The sequence below is a fragment of the Pezoporus occidentalis genome, unplaced genomic scaffold, assembly GCF_034315485.1.
Source record: "Pezoporus occidentalis ecotype Australia unplaced genomic scaffold, CSIRO_AGI_Poc_V1 ctg16, whole genome shotgun sequence".
NCBI lineage: Eukaryota > Metazoa > Chordata > Aves > Psittaciformes > Psittacidae > Pezoporus > Pezoporus occidentalis.
This window is the reverse complement of record NW_026913425.1, coordinates 2,544,393-2,563,898: the sequence shown is the minus strand read 5'-3', so window position 1 is coordinate 2,563,898 and position 19,506 is coordinate 2,544,393. Positions and strand designations below refer to the sequence as shown.

General features: G+C 39.1%; 1 protein-coding gene across 2 annotated transcripts in view; it reads right to left on the bottom strand.

The window, feature by feature from the left end:
- The window catches only part of PIK3R1 (phosphoinositide-3-kinase regulatory subunit 1), a 54,715-nt gene that overhangs the window by 17,949 nt on the left and 17,260 nt on the right, over positions 1 to 19,506 (bottom strand). The window contains exons 1-6 of one of the 2 annotated variants that reach the window (XM_062612340.1): positions 12,702 to 13,140; positions 8,564 to 8,656; positions 7,583 to 7,657; positions 4,103 to 4,234; positions 3,017 to 3,218; positions 2,739 to 2,818 (exon numbers count right to left, since the gene is read on the bottom strand). In XM_062612340.1, the coding sequence (XP_062468324.1) occupies positions 2,739 to 2,818; positions 3,017 to 3,218; positions 4,103 to 4,234; positions 7,583 to 7,657; positions 8,564 to 8,656; positions 12,702 to 12,846 (727 nt within the window). In that variant the 5' untranslated portion in view covers positions 12,847 to 13,140. Of the gene's footprint in view, positions 1 to 2,738; positions 2,819 to 3,016; positions 3,219 to 4,102; positions 4,235 to 7,582; positions 7,658 to 8,563; positions 8,657 to 12,701; positions 13,141 to 19,506 lie in introns of those variants that run through there. The other variant, XM_062612339.1, reaches the window with a different exon arrangement.

The window sequence follows — 19,506 nt, the reverse complement described above, 5'->3', positions numbered from 1 at the left end:
GCTCCAAATTGACTGCACTGCACGGAGCAGCCATCAGGCCCCATGGACAACTCAGACTGGCATTCAAGACAGGCCTCCTCCAGACAGAAAAGCCAGGAGCCTTTATGATCCATGAAAATGAACTGAAAAAATGATCCAGTCTTCTATAGCTGCACATATAGCCTATTTTTCAATATTTACCTCTTAAAGCACACAGGCCTTCACACCTCTATACGATGCATGAGATTCTGTGAGACATAAGCAGCACTGTTAGCTATTATCTCTGTTACAATTAAAATATTTTCTTTGAATGGTATCATTTTGAACAGCGTATTTAGCGACATGAACTTTTCCTCTGAGTGTTAAAACAGCATTATTCTTTAAATTAAAGCATGTGCGTCTGGCTGTTCATTAAATTTGGGTGTTAAAAAGGGATGCTACATCACCTAGCTTGCCCACCATCTTTCAGCTATCCTAATGATAAACTTGAACAATGAGACAGGAATCAGAAAATGGATCTGGTTACCAATTATTCAAAACACCAACCATTTCTCCAGTCTTACTTCTCCTGCAACATTATTTTGTCTTCACCTAGTACACACGTAGGCACAACAGGTACTTCAGCTTTGGTACTTTAAGTTTTGTTGAAGGCTAAGAACTATTCTAATTCACAAAATTAAATGCATCATTTGCTGTTGAACACTGACAGCAAGAAAGAAAATCAGCCTGGAGCTGTACTGTAATGAAAAAAAAAATCAAGTAGTGGCTTAGGAGTAACTCGTTTTTGCATTACCTGTGCAAAGCATCACTCTAGCTCTAAGATGTCCAAGTAAAGATACCCAGTTTAAGACACTAATCTTAAGGTATACATAAGGTCCAACTGCATACTTTCTGTTGCTTTGAGGCAAGAAAGATAATTAGTGGGTGATGTGATAAGAAAAAACCCCACAGCCGTGCAAAGATTTCCTTCTATTAAGTTATCTCCAACACTAAATATATCTATGTACTGTGTAATATACCAATAAAACTTCATGCACAGCTCATTTTAGACGGAGTGTTTTCATCCAGGCTTGAGAATAACAGAAGTAGAAGCTATCACTCCAGCCTGTGAAAAATAGAAGAAACCAGGCAGGATTGGCTTCTGGGTTACCACTTAGTTGTCATTTCATTATTTTCAACAAGATTCTTTCTACTTAAAACCTCTTAACTTCTGCACTTCTAAAATTCTATTACAGATTGTAATTCTCAGAACACTTATATGACAAGTAAGTTATCTCTTCCAGGAATCTTCCTTTTATTACAGTGTCTCTAAACAATTTTTATGGAAACTCAAGCCCCTACAAACAATAATCTTGAGGATGGTAATTTTGAAAGATAGAGTCTTCTATGAGGACTATAAAAACAAGAGCACTTCAAATGATTGGTCATTGAGTAATTTTGGTGTGAAAATCAGACTTATGGTCTAATCCTGTGAACTTATGTAACATTCTAACAGGACTCAACTTTTGAAAATCATTCAAGTGTTTTAAAGAGCAGTGGATAGCTAACCATAGAACTACAAAGCTTGAAAATTTGTATCTGAGGGTTTTTTTCAGCTTAGTAGATGTACAAATGTTCTAGTAAGAGTCAAACCCCATAAATCTGATGGATAGAGCCACATTCTTCAAGTGCCCTAATGATACTCTCAAGAGTCCTTTTTAGTAGTTCTAACACCAACATCTTTCACTTTTATACTTCCCTCACATGAAGCAACTCAGGAAGATATGCAACCAAGTGATCTCTTAAGGTCAACTTAAGAAACTCATCACTTTGAAACTCAAGAAACTCTCACTGCTGACTTTACCTTTGTAATCTCCCAACCATTCCCTCTAGCCATATAAATGTATACACTCTAAGGCAGTTGCAAACATGTAATTTAAAAAATGCTACCTGCAAACTCCTTAGAAGAGTAGAGGATTCAACAATGTATTTTGCCTTTTCAGGCTTGTAGCAGGTGACAAAGACAAGAATTCTTTAACAATTAGCAGTTATTTGCTGATTCTTGGTAAAAAAGGACAATTAGTGTCCATACAAGTTTGGCCTCTCCTGGCTGCTATGAAACATGAAGAAGAAAAATACACAGTGGTTCTGGAAATGCCTGCTTAACTATTTTGACAAAAATTGAATAAACCAAATAGGTATAAAGTAGCTGAAAACAGATGGATACAAAATACTAGGGAAAGGTTCCTAAATACTACAGCTGGCAAGGTTGAAAAAGCCTTCCATTTCACAGCAGTAGGAACAAAAATGTTAGCCATTTTAAACTAGTCTTCAGTAGCTGAGAAAGGCGATTATACAATGCACCCACCTATAAACAGGAGAAATAAGGCATTTTACTGCTGCTGTGCTCTAGCTCTTCAAATCTTAAGCATCTCTACAAATCCTACTGTCATGAACTTTACCTTGTACTTTGAATAGAGAGGTGGGAAAGCCACAGCCTGCCCAATTATCTGTTCCCCATCACCCTATACTTTTTTTTTGGATATTCTCTGTTAATAAGCTGTAAAAGGACTTACTTTAAACTAACCTATGAAGTGTTGAGTTAACAATTTCCTTTGTAAAGAGTCAGCAACTCTGCCTTCCTCCTATCAAATATCTGATTGAAACCTGGAGATTTTTATTAAAAAAGAAAAAATGATGAGCATTTACTGTCCTTAGGTTGAATTTCTTATTTAAGAAAACAATGGTATATAACTTTTTAAATTAAAAATAGTTTTTACCTGGTACAGGCTGTCTCTCATTCCATTCACTTGTGATTAAAACCTCTAGGATTTTTATGTGATATTCAGTATTATCAGAGCTGAAAAAGACGGTTTAAGCAGTAAGAACTACGAAAAATTGCCAATGTTTGTTAAAATTGTAAGAAAAAAGGAAATTGGAAAAATTTACAGAAGTGCCCTCCACATTAGAAGGTCAGGAAATTAATTCATTGAACTTACCCTTATGTAAAACTAACCCATATGTACAGTACAAAATAGAATATAGATGACCCACGTACCTTGCTATCTGAAATTTGAAAAGCAGAGGGCTGAAAATTTCAGCCAGAGACCTTGCATTCAAAAGATTTTTGCTGGAGGCTTGACAAACTCTGAGGAAATGTTTGAGCAAATACTGGAGTGTGAGCCAATACTGGGGAGGTAAATTTGGAGATCTGATGAGTTTCTTCAGCAACTGAGCATACTCTTCTGAGCTCTGCACTTCTGCAAGCAAACAGATAAAAGGCTCTTAATATCAGCACATTAACATTCAACAAGTAAAATGAAACTACATATGACTCCTTTAGAAGCATCAATTTTAGAGGAAAAAAAAATAAAATTCTGTCCTTCATTAGTGCAGTAAGACTTCTTTCTCCTTTTGAAAAAAGTGAAATGGCTCAGGCAAGAGAAAAGAACAAGCATTTAAAAGTCAAATGGAAACAGATACGCATTTTGGTAAAAACCACAATGTGTTCACAGTGTACTGGTAGAAGTCTGCCTTATGTTTAGTGTCACACATGATTGGGTAATTCTGAGATGCACTAGATAAGTCTCACAGGTGCTGTTGTGACTTTGAAGGTTACCAGTAACAATATCCGGTCCTGAGATACATAACAGACTATTTGGTCCACAAGCTGAAAGCCTGTAACCTGTACTTGCTTGAAATGACCACTGCAGATGATGAATCTTACATGTATGTATTTCTCACTTCATAAGCTGCAACTTCCAACATATTGCAGAATGTCATGACCTCTAATACATTTACTTTGTCAGCACTGATAAAAAAGTTAAAAATTAGCTTTCTGCATACAGATAAGTCCTTGATTTTTCACCCCAGTTTTTCTATAGTCATTCTACTTACTAAAATGAACTGTGTTATCCCATATATTTTCCATTATGTTTACTTAGATAGGTAACTAAATAATGCATGTCTACATCTGAATTGAAACAGCTTTTATTAAAAATGGTGAAAGTATATACGTTTTCTGAAATGCTGCCAGGTTGTGCAGAATCTTCCTCGTTCTGTGGGTGACAGCTAGACCACTGGCTATTCAGAATCCTAATAACAGCTTTTTTGCCTGACATTTGAAATGATGTGATAATCATACCTTGAGCTACAGAAATCATGTCACTGTAAACAGCTGCTGGAATGATGGGATTTGGCAGGTCCAGAAGATACCTCTTGAGAGCATCTGATAAAGTGTGCACATCAAATGTCTCTAAATCCAGTGAAGAAGCATCTAGAGGGAAAGAGCAACATACTTTTTAAACATTAGGAACTGGAAAAAATACACAAACTCATGATATACCAATCCAAAGCTGCTAAGTTCTATCTGGTTTATGGGGAACAAATTACAAGAAAGAGTGCAAGACACCAAGAAACATTTCTGAGATGAAGAACACAGTGCTCAACAGCATGGCCAGCCCTTTGACATCTGATGAACCAAATGGTTTCGACAGCTATGTGCGGCCTTCTGTCACATACGGCACAGAGCTGAACTCAGAATAACCGTAGTCAGTGACTTTGCTGCACGTTGGCAATGCTATGGAACATCAGAATATTTTTAACAGCTCTCTGTTTTACCTGTAAATACTTTGTGTGTGAAGTAAGTATTAATCAAGGGTTTGGGCAAATGCAGCTTCTCTACTGACAGCTACCTCTATTACAACTGGAAGTTTGATTAACAACTTGGGGCTCCAAGTCTGTAAATACTCATGTGAGCAAGTCAAAACAAATATACACGTGCAGAACTTGGTGCTTGGTGTGTTATGCAACTGTTAATATTTATCTTGTAAAACCTGATACCCTTCCAGGATGGTTATGACTTGGGCTAATACTTGGGAGTGTCGCATAAAGAACTACTTGTTAGTGCTGGAGCAAGGAATATCAGCAGCACAAATAAAAATAGGAGAAGACACAAATGCTTACTTAGGGCAAGCAAGATTAGGGTTCATCTTAAAACAAACTCTTGTGCAGTAAACTCCTAAATGTTTACAGAAAGATACATTTGGTACAAGAATTTAGAGGTATTAATGCTGACCAACTTTTTTAGGCTAGCCAAGTCCCTTGTAAAGTAACTGCTGAATCTATTTGGCCAGTTTGATCCAGATTTGACAGAGAGGTACAGGAATCAGATATGCGGTTTGTCTACTTACACTGTAAAAAACAGGCAGCCAAGAGGGGGTAGTGAAAAACTCAGTGCTACTCTACCTCATTTCTGGTTTCCCCAAAGGAAAGCTTGCAGTAGGAGCTCAATTTTATCAGACACCAAGGAATTTGCATGGTAAAAAAAAAAACAGTTATAGCTCACATGATAAAAAATTGCAGTGTGGGCATGAATTGTACAACAGCAATTATGCATCAAAATCATAGATTCATAGAATAGTTTGGGTTGGAAAGGACTTTTAGAGCATCTAACTCCAACCTCACCCTGTAGCATGACACCCAAGGCTCTGTCCAATCTAGCCTTGAACACTGCCAGGGATGGAGCATTTACCAATTCTTTGGGCAACCGGTTCCATCACCTCACCACCCTCACAGTAAAGAACTTCTTTCTTGTATCTGACCTGAACTTCCCCTGTTTCAGTTTAAACCCATTAACCCTTGTCCTATAGTCCCTAATGAGGAGTCTTCTCCAGCATCCTTGTAAGCCCCCTTCAGATACTGGAAGGCTGCGATGAGGTCTCCACACAGCCTTCTCTCCTCCAAGCTGAACAGTCCCAGCTTTCTCAGCCTGTCTTCATATGGGAGGTGCTCCAGTCCCCTGATCATCCTCATGGCCCTCCTCCGCACTTGTTCCAACAGTTCCATGTCCTTCTTATATTGGGGACACCAGAACTGCACACAATACTCCAAGTGGGGTCTCACAAGAGCAGAGGAGAGGGGCAGGACCACCTTTCTCAACCTGCTGGTCACACTCCTTTTGATGCAGCCCAAGATACGGTTGGCGTTCTGGGCTGCAAGTGCACACTGAAGCTGGCTCATGTTAAGTTTCTCATGTTAAGACCAACACCCCCCAGTCCTTCTCTCCAGGGCTGCTCTCAATCACTTCTCTGCCCAACCTGTAGCTTTTCCTGGGATTGCCACTGCCCAGATAATACTGTATTGAAGCTAATGGGCAGTTATCCAGTTAATATGGGGAACATTTTATCCACAAGCAGAATAGCACCCTAATGCAGTTCACAACTTTGAGACCCAAGCCAACTTTGCACTCCGAATTAGTGCTCTGCTAATTAAAGACAATAGGCAGAGGAGATGAGATCTGTCTTTATCCATACATTTGGACACCCACACACTGCACCAGCTCTGTCCTGGAAGATTCCGATGATATCTTAAAGGGAACCCATAAAGATACACTGTTATTAAAGAGTAAAGTCCTGTTTCATTTTGCCAAATGTAATTACATTCTAAATAAAAACACATGTAAACATGTTCTTGATCTCAGGAGATGAACCTTCCATAAAGGTACACCTCAGTTTAGAGATTTAAAAAGGGATTCAGATAAATTAAGAGATACATCCATACTGGTGCCATAGAAAATCTGGATTTAATTGGACTTAGAAATTGCAATACTAAAAATACAGCTTAGGTTGCTAGCATCGCATGCACATCTCCTCTCCCTGCTTGCACTCATATACTTACTTCACTCCCACCACCATCAGGAGAGGATGTTCTTTTGATTTGAAGGAACAGACAACTCCTATTATCAGCCGTTGTTCATTTTGTTAATAATTGCAATTACTAAAAATAAAGAGAGCTAATTCACAGTTTGAATCTGCCTTTTTTGTGTCCCTTTAGCAACATGGCACATAACCAGTTTCATTTTGTATTTTTGTGCTTTCTTCTGCAAGTGGAAGCTCACACCTGACACTGAGACCCAGCTTGCAAAGGTGTGATCAAGCACTTCTACATCAACTCCCAATCTGTTATACTGTGACAGCGTTGCCATGCCAGTATATTCTGGCCTGAAGTAGAAATAAAGAGTCCGAAAAAGAGAAGGAAATATATTTTGGGAAACTTGAATGGGTGTAGGGTGTTAGCGGTGTAGCTGCATTTTACTGCCCCAAACCTGAGAATCCAGCCTACTGCAGCAACATCAATTAAATTCTCTTTGCCTTCCAGTATTATCTCTGTAGCAGGCATGCAATGTGCATCTATTGCCTCCCCACCTGCTGGACCAAAAAAATGCACACAGAGAACTGTATGCAAACAAATAGACATTTGTTTTCAAAATAATAACCTGCAGCCTTACAGGAATACTGTATCTTTATCTTGCTTCTGATAAAGCATCTTGTTTTTCTCTGTATAGCTAGATTGTCAGTCTTTGAACAAGCAAGTGACCAAGAAATGATTAAAATAATTATTCTTAGAAAAAAAATGCAGTGAAACCACGAAAAAAAGAAACCCTGTAAAAATGAAAGATGTTTCATACTAAGTGTAAAAGTTACAAATATTTTTTACTTAGCTTTTTAATATTATATTATTCACAGCCAGCACATGTATGTAAGCAGAGTAGGGGAGCAAAGAAGAGAGAAACAGTCTGACCACAAATTCTAACTAGTGCTTTAAGGAAGAGAACTATACTTACCACATTCAAGAATTTGTCTTAATTCTGCTGAGCTGCTTGAACCTTGTGTTCCATACAAAGTTGAGCACTCCAGACCTTCAAAACAAAATTGATGGGATACATTAATATTCCAGTGACTGTTGCCATGATACAACATATTTCTGTTTTCTTCAAGTAAGTGTCTACAGCATAAATAGCAACATTCTCCCACTAGCATCCACCTACCACACATGGAATGTGATTGCTTTTTAAGGCTGTAAGACACCTCTTTGTACATGCAAATTGCTGTCTGCAGGAAGAGCTGGCCAAGGAAAATCAGGGTTGCCAGCAGTCCCACATATTCTGTACAACTCTCCACAGGCTGACTGCAGAAAGCCAAGACTAAGGGAAAAAAACAGCTTGCAGGGGAAACATGGGAGCCAGATCTTCCTTGACATTCTGCATGCCCGCTGGAAACACCAGGTCTTTTAGTTGGGTAAGAAGTGAATAATTTGAGTTAGGCCACCCCACAGGAATGGGACAAGGACATGACAAAAGTTCTGACACATCCTAATAGGTTCAAAGATTTAAATGAGGCTTCTACGTTACAAGCATGACTTCTGGCACCCTATGAGTCAACAGACACACAGAGCCCCTTCTACAGGACAGGTAACACTTAAGTCATTTTTGATTATCCACAGAACCATAACGTCACTGTGTACGTAAGGCAAGTGTCACACCACTGTGTATGAGAGAAGTATGTCTGATAATCCACCTGAATAGAATACACCAGTACAGTGTTTTCATGTGAAAGATACTGTTACAACTTCACTACTTCAGTGAAAACAAGGAAGATAGTCCAAGTAGCCTCCACTGAGCAGAAACCTTAAATGAGATTATTCCATGTCTGTCAAGCTGCGTTAGCAGCTCTAGAAAGAGGAAATGCCAGCTCTGGATCTAGTTCTGCAGTCTGGGCTCACATAAGTAAAAAAAAAAATCTTGGTAAATTGCTCTTCAGCATACCTTTCTTTTCAATGGTCTCCACTATCTTGATAAGAATCGGTGGAGCAACATCAGGAGGTGCGAACTGTTCTGTAAGATCTGGAAGTGAAAAAGCTGTAAAAGAACAGACATAAGCCAACTTACAGATGAATGTAACTTCTGTTTAGGAAAGTCATGACACGTAATGCAACCAGGTAATTTTTAAGAACAGAACAAACATCCCACTGGCCTAAACAAGAACATTCCACAAATAATTAGAAAGCTGAATAAATATGACAATTCCGTTTTTATAGTATATTCTTTTAGGGATCTCAGTCAGTCCTAGAATCACTCTCCATATTGCCTAGGAAAAGAAAACATAATGAAAGTTTGCAATGTATGGATGGGCAGAAATACAGTTCAAGGAAGGGAAGTCTTTTGGTCTGAAACGTTTACACCCAGTGTGCACCAGATGAGGGAGCTAAGCACATCACCATCTGGGAATTGCTGATCCCCTGGGTAAAACAGACTTAAAAAGACCTGTATTTCACACTCTTACAAAAGTTCAATAACTTCTGTTTCCTTTCAATTTCCAAGCATGCTACTATTAATAGTGTTGTGCTTCACGTAAAGCAAGAACTTTCTTTTACAATGACTGGTTAGGAATCAACAGCAGCATAATCAGAAAGGGACATTTTGCAGATTCAAACAAACCTGCATACAGATTTTATACAAAGTCAGCTTTCACGCAAGCCACTCATTTCACAAAGAGAACACACTGCATAAAGGAATGTTCTAGCTTTGTGATGTGAGGGATGTTCTATCTCTCAATGCACTATTTTTGCCAAAAGAGTAATTCAAAAGTTTTAGAGCAGTCCTGTTTAACTCCTGGAAAGAAAGACCGTTTACATAAAGATATTATTAAACTACTGCCAGAAACATCTGGCATAGATTGATGGATTATGATTGATAAACAAAGCTTAATCACTGAAGTAAAAGTTGCCAGTTGCCTAAGCGATGGTGATCCCTGCCGAATCAAACTCACCATGGACAAGTAGACAGCAACCCTTAAACACACATGCACAAGTATGCCTGCATGCATATGTATACATACATACATAAATGCACATACTTTATTCCTAAAAGACTGAAACTGGAAAAAAAATAAGGATAATTAAGAAATAAAAAAAACCAACAAACCAAAACTAAAAACTACAACAGCTAAATATGGGTGGAGAGTCTTTAATGAAAACCTTTGAAATAGCCAAAAATTAAATGTACCAAAACTGAAAAAGAGAAAGCAGAAATTTTTGGCTCAGAATTCACCCTATTTTGGAAGCAAAAAAATATATAACTTTTTAAAGATGCAAAAATTAAAAATTGGTAAGACAGCAAGGAACATACAGAAGAAGTCTGGACATGAAGAAAACTGAGGAGAGAAATGAAAGACAATAAATAACAATTGTTTACAAACTAGCAATGGAAGCGGTGCATACTGGGAGACTGAGACATGCCCCTTGCAAAAAGAAGAATGATGCTACAATAATAACAGAAAGGTTTTGGTTGGAAGGGACGTTAAAATTCTCTGGTTCCAGGCCCACTGCAACAGGCAGGGACACCTTCCACTAGGCCAGGTTGCTCAAAGCCCCATCCAACTTGGCCTTGAACACTGCTGGAGATGGGGCAGCCACAGCTTCTCTGCGCACCCTGTGCCAGTGCCTCACCACCCTCACAGGGAAGAATTGCCTCCTAATACCTGATCTAAATCTACCTTCTTTCACTTTAACGACATTACCCCCTTGTCCTATCACTACTTACACCTACAATGATGAAATACTTTCTAGTTCATTCAAACTGAAAAACATGTGTTAGTCATAACAGTTTAACTTTGGAGGCCCAGAAAATGAGCATCCAGGAGTCCCTAAAGAGTTGCCTAAGCAGATCTCTGACCAGATCATATTATTTTTTAATGACTTGTGAAAAATCAGAGAAATTCCTGGGGATCAAAAAAGTTCTAATACCGTATCTGCACTCAGAAAGAATAAGTAAGATGACTACATACTAGTTATATTACCAGTTCTGGACAAAATGAAGGAAAACATGATACTAGACTGACATGCTAGAGCAATAAAAGACAGCACTGTAACTAAGGGTTGTCTGCTTAGCTTTTTAGAGGGTAGATTCTGTTAAAAACCACAGTACTTCCTTCCTTGGTGGCACCCTAGGTAGCTGAAAAATGCAAACGAGTAGACATAATAAACTCTAAAGTTTTGTCAGATAGTTGAATTAGTATAACACTGCGATTAAAAGCTAGAATTATGAGATAGTAACAGACTCACAAAATGCTAAGGGCATAAAATGCATCCCTTATGTGGAAGCAGAGGAAGAACAGGTTTTAAGAACAGAGTTTACATATTTTTATGTATGAAAGTAACTTTCTGCTCCCTTAGGTTGCTAGTTACATTAAGTACCATTCTCCCTCTTGCATAACAGCAATGAAATTGCATCACCTCTGAACAAAGACGTTCACCTCATAATTCCAGCTAGAGGCAGCATGCAGCAACAGTCTAAACTGAAGCTGAGGAAAGAAAGGAGACACAAGGAGAAACAGAGACAGAGGACAGAAGTAAAATGCAACAGGCATTTGAAACATTTTGGGTGAAAGCTAGGCAGGTCAGGGATAGTCCTTTAAGGCTACTGAAACCAAAGAGAACCATGCTTTCTCACATTAACCAAACTGTGCCTTGAAATGATGGCAAGAGACCTATAAACAAGGTGTATTTAGGAAAATAATTCTATTTCACACTAAATTTTGATTTTCTACAAAAGGGATGGAGTCCAAGCAAAGCAAAAAGGAGAACCCAATGTCAGGTTCAGTTCATGGGAAGAAGCCCTTGAAGGGTGAAAAAAGACTCTACAGAGACTGGTTTGTCTCTGTGGGACATAAGGAATGAGGCGGATGTAGACGTTATCTAGATTACGTAAACAAAGACTGCCTCCTACGGCAACTATCCTGATGCTCCATTCTTTTCGTGTACACTTTAAGCAGGATCTTAGCTTATAAACTAGGTTTGTATCACAATCTGTTACAGAAAGTGAAAAGGCTTTTGGAAGCTATGCATTTACCTTTTTTTTTCATGCAAAACCTGTAACGACTACAGAACATACAGTATGTAAAGCCAACGGCACACTGGTTAAAAGGAAGATTTCCATCACTCCTCTGCTACCCTAAAATATGCAATTTGAAAAATATTAAAATTTTAGGAGTTTATGGGATTTCTGGTGTCTCTTCCTCCATATATCAAGTTCCTTTTCTCGAAAATTATGAGTTTCTAGCTACCAAAGAGACTGCTGAAATTTTAGATATGAAGAGAGCCTTTAAAATAGTAACAATTTATGCCACAAATACATAAACTGTAAATTACTCGTGTATTTGGCTAAAACCACATGATATTCACCTCTCTTTTAATACTATGCATACACTGGTGAGTATAAGCTCTACAGCAAAAAGACACAAACATATACAAACAGATGATGGCAGGTATAAAGCCTGCAGTTATCTTCAACACAGCAGTAACAGAAGAATGCATCTAATTCACACAGTTACAGCACTCAGCAACACTGAAAAAAGCACTCCCTCCATGAGCATGTAGGAGATGACATTAACAAATTAAAATCACTTAACCTCCCACCTGTTCTAGGATTTCCTACTTATTGCGCCATCTCCAATATAATTAACTCACAGCATCGTACTGATTTGTACTTTAAACTTCCCAAATTTTGCACAAAATAGAAAATTATCTTCAGTTAAAGGCCCCACGAAACACATATCCGTCAGGAAACAAAAGACTTAGCAGTACTTACAGAGCTGAAGCCAGTTTAGAACACTTACACAGAAGACAGCCCAATTTTGGAACAGTGCCCTTCAATTTCAAAATGAGCAAATGGCAGAGGCTAAACCAAACAAAACTACACCTAATTTTGGAAAAAAACACCCACTTTGACACTCAGAGGCAGAATACAAGTTATCCTTGAAGAACTCCTGATTCTAGATAATGTGTTCCAGAATAAAACTCAGCATGCATCTTAAGATCTACAGAGGGAAAGGAAAACTTTTCAGATACACCAGTTTTAATAAAAGAGAAGTGAAAAAAGCTCACATGCAACCTGCATTTATTACCTGATTTCAAAAACATCTTTTGCTTTGAAGCATGCTGCAGTATAGCACGGAGGTTTGGTGAACCAAATCCACTCCTAATAATCTGAGCAACTTTGTAGATCCCTTTGCTAAAATCCAGCATCAGTTTTTCACGTAAAGCAATCATTTTTCCCCCGAATTGCTGTAATTTTTCTCAAATTCCACACTCTCCAAAATATTACGGTTCTGAAAAGCTTTAACACAGTTTTCGTGTCTTCTTTCTAGTCACAAGTCTGGTAGTGGGTCTCCAGATAGTAAGGAAGCTTCTGATGACACATGATAAAAGCTGAATTTTCCACTGGCTTTATTTTTACCTTGACACAGTGAAAACCAGTGAGATGAACCACAAGCCAGGGTTTGCTTCAATCATGAACTCTTCCCTCTCCCTGACACAGACAGGCCTGAACAGTGCTAAGGCAATGGCAGTGTGTGAGAGACAGGAGCATACTATGTTCAAAGGTTGCCAACAGAGCCACAAAGTGCAAGATGAAACCAGCACACAGCTGCACCTTCTGGAAGGGTTCTCAGTAAGAAGAGATACTTTAGAGTTAGTACCTGGCAATGACAAGCAGAAACTTAAAACTGGCATTTGGCTTCTGAGGCTTCTGAGCCAAATGTTTCATTACTGCTAGAAGCAGAATGAATATGAATATTAAAATGAAAATGAAAAAAAAAAAGCAAACCCACCAAACAAAAAAATTCCTCAAACCAACCTCCCCCCCAAAAAAACAAACCAAAACACACCCCCCCCCCCGCCCCGAACTTAAAATGTAACAATACATACCACAGAAACCAGTTTGATTTCTAAATATTTTACAGGAACTATATAGTATCATAACTGGAATTTAGCTTTGAGTCAAGATTACTCCGTGCATGTTCTTCTTTTGTTCAGAAATTACATTATGTTTGCACATACATATTGCATTCAGTGACAACACAGTTCTGCATAAAGCCTAATATTTGAGAGCTCAGGTCTTAGGATGATCACACCTGGCTTATGTGTATGCAGATTTACTCTTTATACATGCAACTGGATTCTCTAGCACAGTGAATTATGTATTCATAGATTTACACATATCCTTGTTTGAAAGTCATACAGCATGTCCAAATGTGAATGGTTCAACCAGCACTGGAATTAACTATAATAAACATAAGCACATGAATTAACACAGAAGAAACACAGTGGTTAGGGTCATTGTCAAGCAAGTTGTGATAATGCCTCCAACAGGATTAGCCAGCAAACTATACTGAAACAATGGCTGATTGAGTACCTAAAATACTTTTGCCAGTGGCACCATCAGTACACAATGCATCACAAACTGTGGACAATGAAGAGGTGTCCACAAAGTTCCATGTGTCGATGCTTGCCGTTCAAAACTCCAGGAAATTTGGTGCTTGCCTTCTTTAGTGAAATCCTGTTATGTCAGCAGTTTACTGCCAGCAGTGTACTCTACTAGGTATGAGAAACGAATTCAAAAAATGTTGCTCTATTCTCACCCATCTTACTTAAAATAGAATCTGAATTTTAGTAAGGATCCCTAACGGCTGAATTTAATCATTTGTCATTACATACAGCGTCAGCTTCAAGTGAAGGTGCATTGGTAACAAGGGCAGTTTGGCTTTCCTGCCTGTAAGGCAGCATGAATTGAGGCAGTCCCTCATGCTCCTCTGTGCTGACTGCTAGAGACCCCCAGAGCAGAGACAGAAGTGCTTCAGGAGACTGCAGTGCGAACACATCAAAGACAGGCCTGTGGAAACATGAGTTCAGATCCTGTCACACTGGGAAGCACCAGGAGGTGCCTCCCCATGGGTGACAGCAGGGCCCTGCAGTGCCAGTTGGGCCAGATGCCCTCTCAGCACCTGCTTCCATCAGCTGGGAAGAAAGGCCATAGAGGTCTCACAACCCATCTGAGTGAAACGACTCTTACTGACACAAAATCCTAGCTTTTAGTGAAAGGTCATTCCATGGCCCTGTGTATGTTTCTTTATAGCCTTATGAAGTAGCAAGTTCGTACAGAGACTTTCAGCAGAGCAGTATGAAAGTGTAAAAAAAAAACCCAGACCCTACAGAGAAAGTTTCCATTGAGGTCTGTGCTTCAGGTTTAATGCCAGACCAAGACAGAAGATAAGTCTGGTATCGCATATAAATACCAGAGAGTAATTCACTCTTAGATTTGAGAACCGTTGCCCTTGCATTTGTAATTTTGAAGAGCCTAATAGCATTTATCAGAAGAACAGTGTTCAGAACTACCCAACTGCTATTAGCAAAAGGTTTTCCCTGGGCAAGGATGAAAGACAAGAAGGTGAGAGCAATGACAAAGAAACTGATGTCATAGTATGTCTCAAATCAAGGACTGAAATAGTAACTTAATCTGCAAATGCTAGAAGAGCAAAATATCGCTCCTCAGACCCTTCTACCCTTAGAAGATTTAGTTTGGCAACAGAAGCATCACTGAAAACAGCGGGAGGAAGAGCTGTTCAGGCTCAACCACCTTCTCCAGTACTGGTTACATTAGAAAGATTTTAAAAGACTACACTGTTCATGGAAAAATATGAAAGAGATTTAAGGTTCAGTGAATCTGACACATCATTACAAGTGGCTTAATAAATCTGTCTACTATTACTTGCCTTTTATTTTTATGAGATGTCGTCAATCAAGCAGATTGTGGACTCAGAATACCACAGAAGCCTTGGCAGCCAGAGGAGACTAGATCCAGGAGAAATGAGAAGAGGTGAAGACTATACCAGCACTAGAAAAATAAGTGTTCTGGCCCACCAACACTATCACCTTTTGGGCTCACAAGAAGCCCATTTTTATGGAGGCAGAAAAATGGCTGTGAGTCAAGATTTACTGAGATATGAATGACCCCAGAGCTATCAAAAGGAATAAGGAAACGATGCCTGCTGGTAACCTTAATGTGACTGGAGTGTAACTGGGAAGCTGGATGGAAATGCTGCCAATTCTAAAATCCTTCAATTCTATGTGGCCAGCAGAGCCTGTTTCTTCCACTGGTCAGCAGGTGTTGGATATGAACCAGAGGACAAAGTGACAACTGCATTCAGATGTTCTCTGTTAATAGTACACTGCTGATTTTAGCCACAGAAGGAAATACAGATCTGTACTGAAAAAAATGGTTTATCACGCCAGCTGTCACTCTTTTCCCTTCATCTTCAATGGAGAAACACCTGGATAAAGCAAAACATTATTCCTAGGGCATCTCAATGACAACATCTGACCTTAAGGGATAAACAGTACTCGGTTAATATGCTTCATATAGCTTTTTAAAGCATCTATACTTCTGCTGTGATCCTACACCAGTAACAGAGAATGATAAGAACTTTTCCAAGGGGCTTATTCCAAAGGATGACCAGCAGAAGTTCTCACCAGCATGACCTTCTGAAGTCCAGACAGTCCCAGTGTATCATCCGAAACACAAAGCATCTCCAGAATCCTCTGAGTGAGGTAGGTACTGACAACATTGCATATAAGCTTGAAACAGGGCATTCCAATCTGACTTCATAGAAGCATGTACACAACTTGTTTTAACATATGTGGCACTTAATAAGGATACGCGCAACATTTTCCAGGAGGACAAATGCGTACGTACGTTCTGATTGTGACATTTATAGTCCAATCCACTGCATCTAGGAGGGTTAGAATATAAATTGAATGTTACTTCATTTTATCCTGGCTACACATATGTTAAAAAAGACATAGTTATCTGTCTAAATCAATCCTGTAACTGAGATAAGTCAAATACTTTGCCTAGATTCTTTCCAGGGTTATCACCACATATATGCAGGCAATGATCTGATTGATAAAATACCATGTGCACAGTGAGTATGCAGGAAGTTTAGGGGGCCCAGAGAACTAATTCCTCTCTTCAACCCTGTTTATAAAGTTGCACCACCTGCACTCTCAGGGCTAAGCAGAATAAGGGGCAACAACTATGGAACAGAAGAGAAAGAAGTCCAGGCAAAGAAAATCATCCAGATGGCAGAACAAGACAGAATAAAGCTTTTATTTGGTATAGAAAGTCAGACTTTCTAATGTACCAATTCTCTGAAAAGAAATCTGGGTCTCTTTACTGTTCACTGACACAAAAATGAATCTTTGTCACAGAGCTGCTGCCTTAATCAACAAACAATTCCTCTAGGTAAGACAAAATGAAAGCGTGGACAGAAAAAGAAAAAAAGAAGACAGTGTCTGGCTTTAAGGAAGCTTAGCTGCACACATAAGCAGAAAAATAAAATCACCAAGCAACATAGTGCAAGTACTATATTCCTTTATAATAGTTTAATAATTTTAATACTGGCTCCTAATCATGTTTCACACTTATTAATGTTTCATGAAGTCCTGTCTCTATTATCTGTTGAAAGGGAAGTGATACTGTCTGTACAGAGAAGGAATTTTGTACATAATATTCTATCAGATTAGACTGCCGTAACTTTATAAATTATGAGCTGTCAGGCACTTTTCTCATCTGCTACAGAATACACTTCTTAGAAATAGGAGCTATAATTAAGACAACAGATGTTCTTTGCTGGCTTCAACTGAAGCACAGATAATTTCTAAAAAGCAGTCTGTAGTTAAGACTGCTGTAAAGACAGTCTTCTGCTTCCCTCTATGGGTGAGCTTTTGCAATATTCCTTTTCAAACCAGAACTCTGAATTCAGGTTTTGAAATGGATGCAACTATTTACAATTAGTATTAACATAATTAGAGAAACGAGCAGGCCTGTTCTGCAGAAAAATTGCAAGGCTTATGAAAATTAACCACGTTCAATATTCTGGCATGCAGTACACTGCATTATAATGCCATACATAATGCGTGAACTGTTTTGCAAAAGAACCTCTCCCCAGAACACAAAGGAAAGATGGGAAAACCACCTGGTTATTCAACTGTTCTTTCAAAGAGCTGTGAGAGAAGCAGAAACAGTAAAGTAAGAAATAAGCAAGAATGTGGTAAAAGGTGCCCTTCTGTTTCTAACCAGAGGAGGGCACTCAGTAAGTTGAGGAGCAGAGGGGGCCCAAGACAAGACAGCCCTGGAGCTGAACCCCAAAGATGCTGGCACTGCGGCTTTGACACTACAAGTGTCTGGGAGAGGTGCACCTCACCTCCTTTCCACGGTGTAGAGCATTGGGCACGGCTAGAAGCTTCACATGCTTTTCCCAGGGGTGGCAGACTGAGGCATAATTCCCTCTTACCCCTCATTCTCAGGGATCACCCCAAGCCCTGTGTGACATTCAGAAACACATCGGGTAGCAGTGTTCTTACAGTCCCTAAGAGCATCTTTTTAAACCAAAGAACAGGTTAATATCTCTAAATAGAATGAGCCAGCATGGTCTCAGAGTGTGACTGAGGACAGAGAAAGAAAATATTTTAATGAGCCAACACCTATTTTTTTGTGTGTGTATTGGTGATGTCTGCAGGTTCCCTGCCAGCAGTTTTCAGTCAGAGAGATATCAACAGATGAGAAGTAAAACGTTGCGTAGGCACCAACTTACTGCATTCCCACAAGCAAGGGGATGATGACAGAGGTCACAGCAAGGGAGGGACAGGACAGGGTCAACCAAGAAGCTGGACCCAGTGCAATGCAAAACATTGCATGTTACATTCCCTTCTCCTCCTTCTGGATCACTGCTCCAGTGCTAGAGAAGAGCCAAGCTCTGCAAGAACTTGAATAATTCTGCCCAATTCTCCTCAGACATACTAACTGGCAGTGAAAAACTTACCATTACAGCTTCTGGCAGTGGTTTAACATGAAACCACACATTATATCAAGAAAGAACACATGAGACTGTGTAGTGTGGATAACACAGGTGTGAGGACAAACTGCATGTTCCACGGGCAGCTACATCTTGTGACCTACTTACCAGGTTCTCAGTGCAACCTTCAGGGTTATTCTTATCATTAAACATCCAGATTGCAGCAGTACCTGGAAGTCCTTATCAGAATCGGAACAAACCTGTGATAGTTCTCAACAAACAAAACCTCCCTTACAGGTCTTATGATTAACTAAGCAATCTCTTAGAATTGATGCCAGCTGTCTTCCCACAAACTCTGCCTCATATTTCCCAAGGATATTAAAGCCATGATATTAACTTCTGCACTCTATTTTTTTTTTTGTTAAAACAGTGGAACTCTAATAAAAGCATAATTTATTTTAAAGAAACTATATACAAGTTAATACATTCACATTGTATTTTACTACAGGCACTCTACAACGAATCAGCAGCAAAGCTTCCTCTGTCTGATGCTGGCTATACTACAGAGACACATAAAAAAAACTACATTAAAAGAGCATCAACACCACAAGGTCAAGCACTCAAAACTTAAGGCAACAAAGAACTAAGGCTGCACGTGCAATTTCAGTTCCTGCTTTCACCTCTTTCCACATAATGACATAGCACTTTTCCCATTAAACTACCCTGTCCATTTCAGCACACAAAGCCTAGTGCTCTCAACGGAGAGAACCGAGGTGAAAAGCTGAGGTTCTTTTTACCTGGAATGTTATCCAGATTGTAAAAGGACACAAGGTCGTCCAATAGGCTCATTCATATTCTCCTGTTTACTTTCCTCTTCAGACCTGATTTTTTTATCATCTCTTTTCAACTCAGCTTCCTATGCAAAAGTAATTCGTAAAATACAGTTCAGTTCTTCCTACAAAACAGGGAAGGAAATAAGTACTTGTTTGTTCCTGGCAATCTTCATCAGAGAGAAACAGCTGCCTGTCTTTCATGGGAAGGAATGATGAGGTCCACCTCAAGAGGCACTTGAAAATTT